This window comes from Stegodyphus dumicola, chromosome 4 (assembly GCF_044657685.1).
Source record: "Stegodyphus dumicola isolate Sdum_Otavi_A_Nest chromosome 4, ASM4465768v1".
In the NCBI taxonomy this organism is placed as follows: domain Eukaryota; kingdom Metazoa; phylum Arthropoda; class Arachnida; order Araneae; family Eresidae; genus Stegodyphus; species Stegodyphus dumicola.
This window is the reverse complement of record NC_140771.1, coordinates 27215809-27229058: the sequence shown is the minus strand read 5'-3', so window position 1 is coordinate 27229058 and position 13250 is coordinate 27215809. Positions and strand designations below refer to the sequence as shown.

Genomic DNA, 13250 nt, shown 5'->3' with positions numbered 1-13250 from the left:
ATTTTGGATGAAATGTACATCTTTCAAAATCCTCAGCTGTATTCAAAGTAAAATCTCAATGGCTGATATTCTCATATTCAGTTGTTTCCTTGTAAATTATCCATATATTTATCAGAGCCAAATCAAGAATATTAAAAAAAACTTGATTGAGCAACTGCTGGATGAGGATTTTGCTGTGTATTTTCTCACCATTGGGTCCAAAACATCAACTACATATTTGATCAAATTGTAAAAATTCACAACTTCTGGTATATTTTTTTCATCTGATGCGATTTCTAATGTTGGGTGCATGGTACTCAGGAGCATGAGGTTTTTTTTTTTTTTTTTTTTTTTTTTTTTTTTTTTTTTAAATTTGGTAAGACGTAAACGTTATATTGTCATGTTTAGCAATCTTACTAGAACAGAGCTCATCCCTCGTATTTTTGAAGAAATAAGGTACTTCTCTTTTTGAATGATCTATTGTGCCAACGCAGCTTATCCCTGAATTCTTCATTTGTTTTATTAATTTCAGCAGTTCCATCAAGCGAAAAGCTGCGTATTCACCTGCTGTCTCTCTAGCTGGTCTGGTTTTGTCTTTTTCCAAATAGGGAAATCCATTCAGTAAATATTTTGACTGCACATTAGTAGAAAGCCAAAATTTAATGCCAAATTTGTCAGACTTTTTAGGCATATACTGAATAAATTGGAATCGGGTCTTCATGGGAAATAATTGTTCATCCACTGTTATATTTTTGCCCGGTTTATAACATTTCAAACAGTTTTCTATAAAACCGTTCCAAATATCTAGAACAAGGGATCACTTTGCAGTCTTTATGATCTTGATCTAAATTTTTACTTTTCTTTTCTGTTTCATGAACAGGTTCTCCATCAAGCAAATCAGATTCATTTGTTTCAGTAGAAACAATCCAGTCCTCATCGGATAAACTGAATGTAGTTTTAGTATGAAACTCTTCGTCAGGTTCAGTTTCAGAAGCAGAATTATCATCAGAAAGACTTTTAAAAACTTTCAGCATCCCTTCCTTCATTAGGTATTTTCTACCAACACTTCTACGTGACATGATAAACAGATCAGAACAACAAAAATATCCAAATGAAGTAAAGGATATTTGTGTCTATAAAAAATAAACTTTCTAACACAAGCAAAATGTGCAGACACGTGGTGCGCAAAAATTCCAAACATTTGTTTTTATTCCCCATTCACTGCTGTTAAATATGCAATCTTCTTTATCAAAAGTATGCTTGTTTATCTATCAACAAACCGAAAATAGCTAAAAAAGTCATAAAAATATTGAGGAATCTATAACTTTGTGGATACTGTCAAAATAACTGATAGCCGTAATTTTAGGTATTAACAATAATACTGTCAAAAGTAATTCCTTAATATACACAAAAAAATAATTGTCATGTAAAATTCTTAAGTTTTTAGAAAAAGTAAAAAAATATGAAAGTTATAAATAAAGAATTAAAAAAGTTATGCCCAATTAAAAAAATGGAGATATGGTCAAAATGACCATTGCCATAATTCTAGTGTTAATGTTTAAAAAATATGAAACATAGTTGAAAATACATTTTTGCTAAAATTCAAGAGTATGAACTATTTTTACATCCGTGTTCCTCTTATTATGTATATTATGAATATTTAACTAATTAGTTTTCCTTCCTTTTATTGCTTCAGTGCACAGAATACTGTTTTTCATAAGTTTTTTATTGTATTTTTTTATTTTCTTCTGTACCCCCCCCAAATAATATGTATCACTTCTAGGAAGTAGTACCATGAAATATTTATATTTAATACATGCATCAGCATCTCAGCATTAATGGCATAGTTTAAATTTCTTTAATAAAATGCAAGAGAAAATTGAGTTAAAGGGTTCTGATGATTTGTTGACCTTTAGTTGGGAAGAAACTTTCTTGCGGTTCTAGAAAACTGAAGCATCGTAACTTGTGCCATTTGTATGACAGATGATTTTTAAGTTGTTATAGAAAATATGAAAATTTACACCTAAAATATCTTAAGTGCAATTTCAGGAGACAAAGTGTATAGACCATTTTCTTTGCAAAACCTATGCCATTAAAATGATTTGCTTGGACATTTAAAAAAATTGGCAATGAGAAACTTGGATATATTATAAAACAGTTGAATGACAACAGTAATGATTATTTTTTCAATAAAATGATTGTCTGGCTTGTTACGGTAGAAACATACAAGGGTACCTCAATCAAAATTTGCTCAACTATCTGGTCAGCTATGATGCGTATAGGTCAGCTATGATGCATATACATATAGGAAGAAATATATTATCACATAGGTATTAGCTGCATTTACAAAGGTGACGACGTTAAGCATTTGAAATACATATAAGAGAAAAAAACTTGCACCTGAATGAGTGTAACAAATTTTGAATAGCGCATTATGATGTGCTTCATACAATGTGAAAGAAGACTCTTCAGACCATATTACTCGCTTCCACTGCTCTATAGTCCAGGCTTTATGACTTAAACACCACCTTTTCCTGTTACGGGCATTAGCATCACTGATAAGTGGCTTCTCAATTGCAGCACGGCCAGCAATTCCCTGTTTATGAAGCTCCCTTCTAATTGTTTTGGTACTCACAGGGTTCGGTAACACAACATTCATTTCAGCAGTAACTTTTGCAGCTGTGGTCCTCTTATTTTTCGTCACAATTGCCCTTAATGATCGTCTGTCACGATCACTCAGGACACACTTTCGTCCGCGCTGTGATTTAGCAGATGATGTTTTTCCACTTTTCAAATATGCGGAGTAAATCTTCGATACAGTACCTCTTGAAACACTAAACACCTCGGCTACCTTGCTTACGGAAGCACCTACCATACGTGTTCCAACAATTTGCCCACGTTCGAAGTCTGTTAACTCTGACATAATGCAATGACAACCTCACATAACAGTACTCAGACAACAACTGAACTGTTTAGCACATTTACGAAGTTGTATAGGTGGCGTCAGTAGTCAAAAACGCCAGCGCCACCTACATATTTCATTAAAATCAATCTTTCTTTTCAAACATGCATTTCACAAGGTGTTTCCATATTTTTGTCCATCCACTGTATATTCCATCTGTGCTCAGGCTTGAAATGTCAGTGGTATGTTTTAAGACTAGAAAATGTAGAATCATTCAAATAGCTAAGCAGTTAGGACTAATAATTGGAAAAGTATAAAGCTACACTCTTTTAGGAAAAGGGGTTGGAAGATTTTCATTAGAGGATTGAAATGGACAGAAGTTGCTGAACATACTACCTAAAAGCATCTCTGGCCATTTTTTAAGATTAGTATTGTTACAAGTTATTATCACCTTGTAATCTCTAAAAATTTCTAGCTATTTAAAATAAAACTACTCCCACTTCCCTTAGGGTGTCTGCTGAAAACATCTTGGAGAAGACAATACAAGCAAAAACATCATCATACAAAATATTGTGTGTGATTGTGCCTTTATTTTTATCATAAATTTGATGTCACATTGTAATTCATTTATTATGAATTCCAAAAACGTTTCATGAAATTACTAACAACCTCACATATAAATGTATGTAGCATATAAATATACCTTGCATTCATTATATACACCATGTCTACAAAAGTCCTTACCCAGCCTTTATTTTCACAGCAGCTGATCATAACATATACTTCCAATTATAAAAATGTTGTTAAGGATTGAACTATTCTTGTTTTAGCATTTTTTAATTTAAAAAAAGTGAATTTGGCAAAAATAAGAAATATAATTTTTTATGCATTCCTTTGGTTTATATACTTATATTTAGTAAAATTTTGTACTCATTATAGCAAATAAAAAATAAATAAATAAGAAGTGCGACTCCAGTATGAAAAAAAAATTGACCAAGGTATTTGAATTTAAAGTTGAGGATCATATTCAGGAACTTTAAGCAAATTAAGGAGTGAAATGATTACATTTGTTCATAACTAAAAATAAAGTGTTAGGTTTGAAAGAAAGTTTCTGGTGTTACAAGATTAAGTGATAAGCACTTTTATGCAAATCATTCTGAGAAGTATTGATCAGTGTATAGTTTTTCAAAATGGAAATATTATTAGCAGAATCTTATAGCATTTGTGTTCTAGGAAACACTTGCAGTCTTCAGTACTGGCATGTAGCCAATTTGTAATGCTATTTGCATGTATTAAAAATAATAAATATTTGTATTTGAATGAATTTGTGTGTGTTTATGATTCTGAAGTTACAAAACGAATATTAATAATGTATTTTTAGACTTACTTATGTGAAAGTTCTTTCAGTGTACCAAATGTGACAAAATTTTGAATTAAAGGCTGTAGTAACTCACAAAAAAAAATATCATTGAAAAACATTCAAAGGATGATAAATCAATCTCAAATTATTCTATTTTTATTAACTGACCCCTCAATGCAAATTGAAGATGGTGTCAAAAATCACAGATTTTGAAGTTAATTATTTGGGTCATTTTTGTCATATGGGAGTTTGTGCTTTTAAAATGAGCATAAGATTTTATTGACTTAAGAGTACAGGCTGAATAGCATATAAAAAGTAAGATTTCCTATTTTTTTCCAAAACGGGTTTTTTTTTTTTTTTTTTTTTTTTTTTTTTCCAATTTAAAAATGCCACAACATGAATATTTGTGCCATTTAAAACATTTTTGTAATTGGAGGTGTGTGTCTGTGACCTGTGGTTGCTAAAATAAAATCTACTGACCACCTCTGTAGACATGGTGTAAGATGTAGCTATTTTAGAAGAGTTTTTTTATTAAGTTTTTTATAAATAGAAATATTTAGATCATTTTAAAAACTATACCAATTTAAAAAAAATTGAGACAGTAAGTTATTGGTTTTGTAATTTAGTGTATATTCCTATTCTAGTTGTCCGCATTTCAAGAGCTCACTTCTACAACTCTTAGTACCCCTTCTTCTCCAGTACCTTCTGTTACATCAACATGGCCAAATTTACAAGAAACAGGTCCTCCTGAAAAAGAACCACCTGTTTTAAACAAATACCAAAGGCCTCATACCATTTCATCTGGTAAGAATTATTTTAAATAACGATTTTTTGGGGGGAGAGCAGGGAGAGATTGAAGAGGAAAAATTAAAATTATAGTACTCTGAGATTATTAGTTTAAATGAAAAAGGTACTGCTGCCTGAATATGTTTTTTAATGGTTTCTTTTTATTTCATTAATTTTCAGTTCAATTCTTCTTCTTTTATTCCAGGATTTTATTTTATTTTTTAATGCTTTAGATTTTCATTCCTCCTAGAAACTAAATTAATGGTGTAAATGCTTACTAAAGGTAGACCCTGGTCACTTCTTGTTTTATCTCTTGGGACTCCTCATCTTAGTTCACATGGCATATTTGCTATTTTAAAAAAATAGGAAATTCAGAATTTAAGAGCTTCTTGGAACTCTGGTACTGTCAACTGTGACTATTATGCTCGGGTAGATGTACTGGTGCTAGTTTTGTTTTAGCCTGTATCTGTAGACTTGTGCAACTTCATAAATATGCCTTTTGTTGCACTTATATTAAATTGATATTTAAAAAAAAAAATAAAACCAAAGTATTGAATGGAAACACATAAAATCTAATGGAAATAATAAGAAACTCCCAGCTAAAACATTAAAGTGTTTATTGCTTGTTATGTCTCTCTCTATTATTATTGTACTGCTAATTAAATGCAAAATGTGGAAGGAATCTGTTCTACTCTCTTCAAATTGTTGTTTGGTCAAATAAACAAATAGTAACTTTTCTAGATTTGTTTGTAATTCTGCAATAAGTACAAATTATTATTTTACGTTATCAGTAAATACTGTATGCAGAGAATAATGTAAATATTTAATGAAACAACACATTTTTTTCTGCTTAGGAAGAAATTCTATCTTAAAAGTATGAAAATGTTATCCAAACTGATTTGTATACAAGTATCAGGTTTTAACAAAAGTTTCCCATCACTGTAAATATTGACTGCGCAAACGTGTTTAATCATACTTTGTGAAACAATTTTTGGCATTTGAAAGAGAGACTTGCTTTAGAACACTGTATTGTGAAATTTAAAATAATAATAATAATAATAAAATAATAAATAAATAAATAAAAAAGCTGTTATTAAGTACAAGGTGTCTGAAATGGAACTGTCACGCTACCATATTTGAACCATCATTTACTTAAGAGTTCTGTTGCAAAAAAGCAACTACGGAATGTCACCAAATCATGTGTAACGCTTTAAATACTAATGTTGTATATATATATGACAGTGTGAAGGTTTGGTATCAAAAATTCAAAAACAAAGACTATGACATTCAAGAAGTAGAGCGCTCTGGCCGGCCTACTGATGTTGATGAGGCCTGCCTGCAAAAACTTGTGGAAGACGATCAGTATGCAACAACTCAAGAGCTTGCTAAGGAGTTAGATGTTAGTGTTATGTCCATTAGTCGTGCTGTGCATTGCATAAACTTAACGTACAAGTCAACTTATTGTACAAGCAGATAAGAACAGACGTGTTCAGGCCTGCACTAATCCGCTCTAATATCAATGCAAAGACAAAATTCTGGACTGGATTATTACTTGTGATGAAAAGTAGATTTACTTCAAAGGCTGAAAAGGGGCTTGGTCTGTGCCTGGGGAGCCCATCGACAGCATCATAAAGAGCAATTTGACAAACAAAAATATCATGCTTTGTATCTGGTGGGATTGCCATGGTATTATACGCAAAGAATATAGGTAATCCTCGACAGTAAGGTGTACAGTGAGATGCTAGTTCATAAAGATGCTGCTATCAAGGAAAACATCGAACTGAGTTCTGGCACAAAAAGTTGATGGTCCATCAAGATAATGCAAGACCACATGTATCTGCATTCAACGGTTAGACTCTTGTATGGACTCAAATGGGATCTTTTGCCACACCCACTATATAGCCCCAAAATCGCTCCTTCGGACTTCTTTTTCCACACTTGCAGCTACATATTGCTGGTGCATGCTGCACAGAACATCTGAAATGAGATTCATCTGTTTTTGGATTCTGTTTCTGGGCTGAAGGCTTTAAAAAAACTACCAAAATTTTGACAGAAAATCATACATTTGATTACTACCAGCACTAAAAGTATTGCTTGCATGTTTTTTTTTTTTTTTTTTTTTTTTTTTTTTTCTAACTTTTTTTCTAACTTTTTTTGGCAGAAAACCTTTGTCGCATCCAGATAGAAATGAAACAAGTAAACATTTAATTTTTTAATGTGGTTTTGAAATCATCAAATTAGATGCTTGTTTTGAAATCTTTGAGCTGAATAACACTTATAATAGTATATTAAAGATTCAGAGTCAGAATATTAACAATAAAAAAAACCCATTTACTTTTTTTATGCAACTTACTTTGCTTTAGTTTAAGATGCAAAACTTGGTAAAGGGAAATATGTGATGAGAAATTACATCACAAAAAGGGACAGATAAATATTATCATGCCAATAAAATATATTATTTTTTTATATATTTATGTACAGTTTAGATTTTTATACCTTATAATTGTTAAAAAATAGTTACTTTTTTTGCCTTTGTTGCCATTTAGGAAGAAGTTTGTTTCTTTAGCAGATTTAATGGTGCAAAGGAAATTTTAGAAAGAAAAATATTGAGAGTAATTGTTATTGATTTAGATGTATGCTAATGAAAAATGTTCCTTTTTTATCACTTTATTTTCCTTTTTCTTTAAGTAGTATTATGATACTCATAATACCTTTTGTGTTATGATGCATAAGTTTTAAGAAAAAAATTTAGTATTGGTGGTTGTATACAATTAGATATAATTTGATTTCATTTTTCTGCATTTGAGGTTTAACATTTTTTTTATATTCATATTTATTTAAATGGTCACACATAATTTATTTTTTCTCATCCAATTAGCCTATGAGAAGTCCAGCCATAATAGACCTGCTTTAACAGTACATACATTTTTACCTCTTGATCAGAGTTCTGATTTTAGGACAAATTATTGCACAGTAGGAACCTTTAAATCATTTGGGAGTAAATTCAAAGATCGAAATTGCAGCAGTCAGCCAGGGACCCCTATTTACAGTCGACCATCCTTGCCTGAGAGGTAATCATTTTAAATCTTTGAACATGAGAAAATCTTCCTTGTAAAGTTATGAATATGGCGATAATGGATATGTGATTTCTTTATTTTATTCAGCAATAATAGATACAATTATATTTTTCATTATGAATTGAAATAAATTTATAAAACATAAGTCTTACTTGTATGAATGTTCTGCTTACTATTTTATCCTTACTTCATAATGATATTTAGCAACAAGTATTATTTCATATCATTTTAATAAAATTTGTAGGCAGTTTTCTTTGGCAGAATATGTTTAAATATAAATTATGATACATTTCCATGTATAAACCAAGAATATTTATCAAATTTTTTGCTGTTGAAGAAATTTTTGTGTCATCTGGTGTACAAATTCAGACCGACTGATAGTTAATTTGATTCCATAAATAAAAAATTGGGAAAATATTGATGGTTGAAATTGATTGGCAAAATATTACTGTTATTTTATTTAATCCTAATACAGTGCAAAGTCCGAAACCCGGACTCGTTGGGACCTCAGCTATTCCGGATTTGGGATTTTTCCAGATATTAGATCATCAATTTAAATATGCTAAGATGGCATGCAGAAATTATACAGTTAAAAATATGAAATCATAATTTATGAAATAAAGAACAATCATGATCTAAAGGGTATCAAATTTACAAAAAAAAAAAAAAAGCTTAATTTTTATTTGTTTACTTTATTAAACATTTCTTTCAATGTAAGTTGTTTAAGTTGCTTCCACAAAAATTTCCTTTTCCTTATGTCATATACAGTTGACTTTCCAATCCCATACTCCTCTCATAATTTTGAGACAGATATACCATTATCCATTTTTTGCAGCAATTCCAATTTTTGTTTAATGGAGATCGAAACATAGTTTCGCTTTGTAGATCCTTTGGCAGCTCCAGCTCTTTTCGACATAATCAAAAGTTCAAGCTTATTTTTTATAAAATTTCTGTAATAATAACAGTCTACAAAAAATAATAAGCTGGATCAAATCAGAAGATTAGGAAGCTGCACAGTCTGCTACATTAACTGAAATGCCTTAGAATCAGTTAGCTTAATAGCGTCCATTTTACATTATTGGCTGTGTATCACAAGATTGACGACAAAAGCCAAGTTGTTCCGCTAAATGTTGTCTTGCTCTTATTGCATACTGAATTAAGCCTGAATTGTATTAGTTATTTACTATACCTACGTTTATTTCTGGCACATGCTTAAAACTAATCTGAATCCTGAATAAATAAACTCCCACATATACTTAAGGCTTTATAATTTATAAAAATACTGCCGGCGCTCGATACTGCCTGGTGCAGTCAGTCTCTACGGGTCCTAAATTCTACAAATTTCTTTCCTAAGTTCTAAATTTTCACCGTGCCTAAACTTTAGATCCCAGTACTTTTTTTTTTTTCTTTTCACAATATCAGTTCCTTAAATTGTAAAAAACTTCTCACCCCATAATTTTGCCGCTCGGTGTTTCCCAAAATTTCGTCCTCCCTAAATTCTGCCGTTTGGTGCGAACATATTCTGCCACCGTTTCTGGTTTTATGGTGAATAACATATCAGTTATTCTTAATTAAAAATCTATTTGAAATTAAACTAAGACGTTAATGTCAATTTTGATTAATGCTATAAGGAATATTATTTCCTCTAAGATCTAGATTTATGTTGATGAAATCTATAATTAATGCCAGTTTTCAATTATGTACAGTTAGCTCTCAGTTCACCAGGCTAGTATCAGAGATAACTTCCATAATTAATTCAAAATGATAGTTAATTTGAGGGTACAAGAAATGGGAATAACTCATATTGTAATTGAAAGAAAAATATTATTAACAGTTTACTTGTATTTTCAAGCATTATAATATGGAGAATAAGTTCATTTGGTTACATAAGTAACTTAGTATCTTGTAAAGAAATAGGACTCACAGTATAATAGAAGGATAATTATTGGCATAAATGAAGGAACTAAATTATAAATGGCAATAAAGAGCACTATTTTCAAGAAAATTTGAATCTCAGTGAATACAAACTTCTGTAAAAAATGCTGGTTAAAAAAAATTATTTTTTACTGTAATATTTTTATATAACCTAGATTCTGCTAAATTAAATTACTGCCTGTCTAAATTACTGTCAACTTTCCAATACTGTAGCATCATTTGCTAATTCGTTTAATTCACAAATGGTTAACTGGGAGTTGACTATAATACTTTAAAAATTTCATCTGAATATTATTTTTTTATACCTAGAACTGATGACAGCAGCAGGCCAAAACCATCTGTTCCTGAAAAATCAGCCTCTATTAAAGCTAAATATGATAAGTTACATAATGAGCCCAATAAAAGTTTACCAGATTTTAACAGAACTCCACCAGATCAAGGTAAGTAATTACAATTTACCAGTTTAATTTTATGGAACTTTTTAGTGTACAAGGGCCTGAATTCCTGATTTTTTAATTGGTTCTGAGAAATCTTATGTACCATTGTATGGCTACAGAATCTTCACAGGAAGAAGATTAATTTCCATAATAATTAATCTTTTTTTTTTTTTTTTTTTTTTTTCTTTAATTCTGGTGCAGATGCTACAAAAATTATTAGGAATTCTGGAAATGTTGACCATTAGGAAAAAAGTTTTAAGTATGTTTTGAAGGAGTCAAATTTAGAATGTGCTGATAATATACAAAAAAAAGCTATTCTAAAGAATTTTGTTTTCATGAAATTTAATGACATGAATCCTGTTCTGAATGGTGAAATAACTGTTTCCATTACTTTGAAGAAATTATACAGAAACAATAAGAACTACTATTGTAAACTTTTAGGCTGAATTGCTTAAGCTAAAAGAAGAAGGATAACATAAATACCAAGTATTGACAGAATTCAGTAAATCTTTTTTTTAGTTTGCTTTCGTGGACACAGGTTTGGAAATGCATTGAATTATATGGGTGATATTATAGCAAAGTATAAAACATTAATAGCCTAGCCACTCTGAAAAGTGGGATAAAGTTGAAAGTAGAATTATTGTTTTTCTTAAATGAAACTACACGTGAAATTCTTCGATCAAAAGTCCATTTCAAAACTCTCTTTGTAAAGATTTCAGCCATAATTTATTGAAAAGTTGTACAGCATGCTAAAATTTTTTACCCTCCACGAACCATTCTTTTCTAGTTTCTTTATGAAGAAAATGTTTATTCTCCCATGTTAGAAGCGAGTTTAATTTTTGTCATTTCCCAACTTTTTGAAAATTATTTTTTTATTCTAGAATTTTATGGTTAGTTTTGTGTCAAAAGGAATTTTAGGGAATCTCAAACTAAAGATGAGAGCAGTTCTGGAAGTTAGCATTTGATTGAGTTGATTCTTCAAATCCTACTGTTAATTTCATTGTTTTTATTCTTTGCTTCATATTCACACTCTTGATTCACTTCTCATTTTTGATGTTTTTCATCAAAGTTATTGGTAGTGAGAAGTGAGTTGTAAAAAGTCAGTTCAATTATTGAATGGTTCTGATTTGATCCCATAAAAGTTCAGTTTTGCTGTCATCACTAGTTAAGGAAAAAGTTATTGTCTTTATTCTGGGTAATCAATCTGAATCAGTTGTTAGCAAAGAAAAATATAAATGCAGCACTTCCTTTCATTCTTTTAAAAGCAAGCTAAACCTGAGAAGTATTTGTTGTCTTCAAAAATGGTCTTGAATTTGAGCACTTTCAATTTAGAATTAGAGATGAATGTACTGTTTTCATAGCTGAACTTTTGGGCTTAAACTTCGCCATCGAATGGTTTTCTGAACAAAATAGTGCTGTTTCAGACTATCTCATTTGTACTGATTCCCTTTCATCCTTGGAGATCTTAAAATGTATTTCTTCTTCTAATAATATAATTATTGTGATTCAGAAAGAACTGAGAAACCTAAAAGATAAAAATATTTTGGTTGCATTTTCATTTGTTCGTGGTTATACAGGTGTTGCTGGGAACGAACGAGCCGATTTCCTTGCTAAGGCTGCGACTAAGCGGGAAATTGACACTTTTGTCAATATTCCTAATTCTCTTTATAAGAAGGTCATGTATGAAAGTATTGTGGAGTCGTGGAACCACGAATTCATTAATTCAAATAAAGGGAGCTTAACAAAGAGATTTTTCCCTTCTATCAAGATGAGATTGTCATGTCATCACTTCTTCACAGACTATAAATTAACCCAATTTCTTACTGGCCATGGAAATTTCAAAAGTTATTTGAATAGATTTAAGTTGAGCTCCGAGTCTGTCTATGATTGTAGCCTCGGTGGAGAGGAGAATGTTGAACATGTGCTTTTTCTATGTCCTAAATATAAGAATGAAATTAAAGTCTTGAAACTGGAATTGAAAAACTTAAATATTAACTGGCCTCCGGAATTTTATCAATTTATTTCCGAGAGAAGTGCTTTTAACACTTTTTGTCAATTTATTGTGAAACTTTGTAATCATCCTTAATTTTATTTCAGTTTTTTCTTCTGTTTATTTTGTATTGTGTTTCATACTTACTTCTGTAAGCCCCATGTGATACTGTGTGGTACATGGGGAACTTATTGTGTTTTTTTAATTAAAAAAAAAACTGAGAAGTATTTTAACAGAGGTTATGAAGTCAAAAGGATAAATAACTTTGTGAAATGATGTAGTCAAACATGAATTAACATTTGAAAAACAAGCATTATACTTTTTGTATCGATAATGATGTCGTTTGAAAATATTTGTGTATGCATGCATATATGTGGATCACATTAATATTCTGAAGTGACTGAAATTATGTTGGATTTTTACTCTACATTAGTGTTCAGGACTTTTGAAATTAGGTTGCAATCACTTCCGAAAGTAGAACTTGGGACTGAATATAATTTGATATACAAGCTTTATATAAACTTTTGATATTAATGAAAAATAGCATTATGTTACATAATGCTATTTTTCATTAATAATATAAATACAGGTATGTAGTAAAAGATAAAATTAGCAGAGCAACAACCTTGTACTTGGCATAGATTTAGTCAAGAATCCAGCTGATTTCAAACAGGTGCAAGTCCCTTTTTATCAGGAGTAAACGCATGGACAAACACACGTACATTGATGAAATCTTGATAGTGATAAATTTAGGCCTACGCCATTCGATCTCCAAGCCATCAAC

General features: G+C 30.6%; 1 protein-coding gene across 3 annotated transcripts in view; it reads left to right on the top strand.

Moving 5' to 3' along the window:
- LOC118186492 (uncharacterized) overlaps positions 1–13250 on the top strand; it is a 131323-nt gene that overhangs the window by 81011 nt on the left and 37062 nt on the right. For all 3 annotated transcript variants that reach the window (XM_085814631.1, XM_085814630.1, XM_085814629.1), the window contains 3 exons: positions 4886–5045; positions 7906–8098; positions 10349–10479. In XM_085814631.1, coding sequence (XP_085670757.1) covers positions 4886–5045; positions 7906–8098; positions 10349–10479 — 484 coding nt within the window. The remainder of the gene's footprint in view (positions 1–4885; positions 5046–7905; positions 8099–10348; positions 10480–13250) is intronic.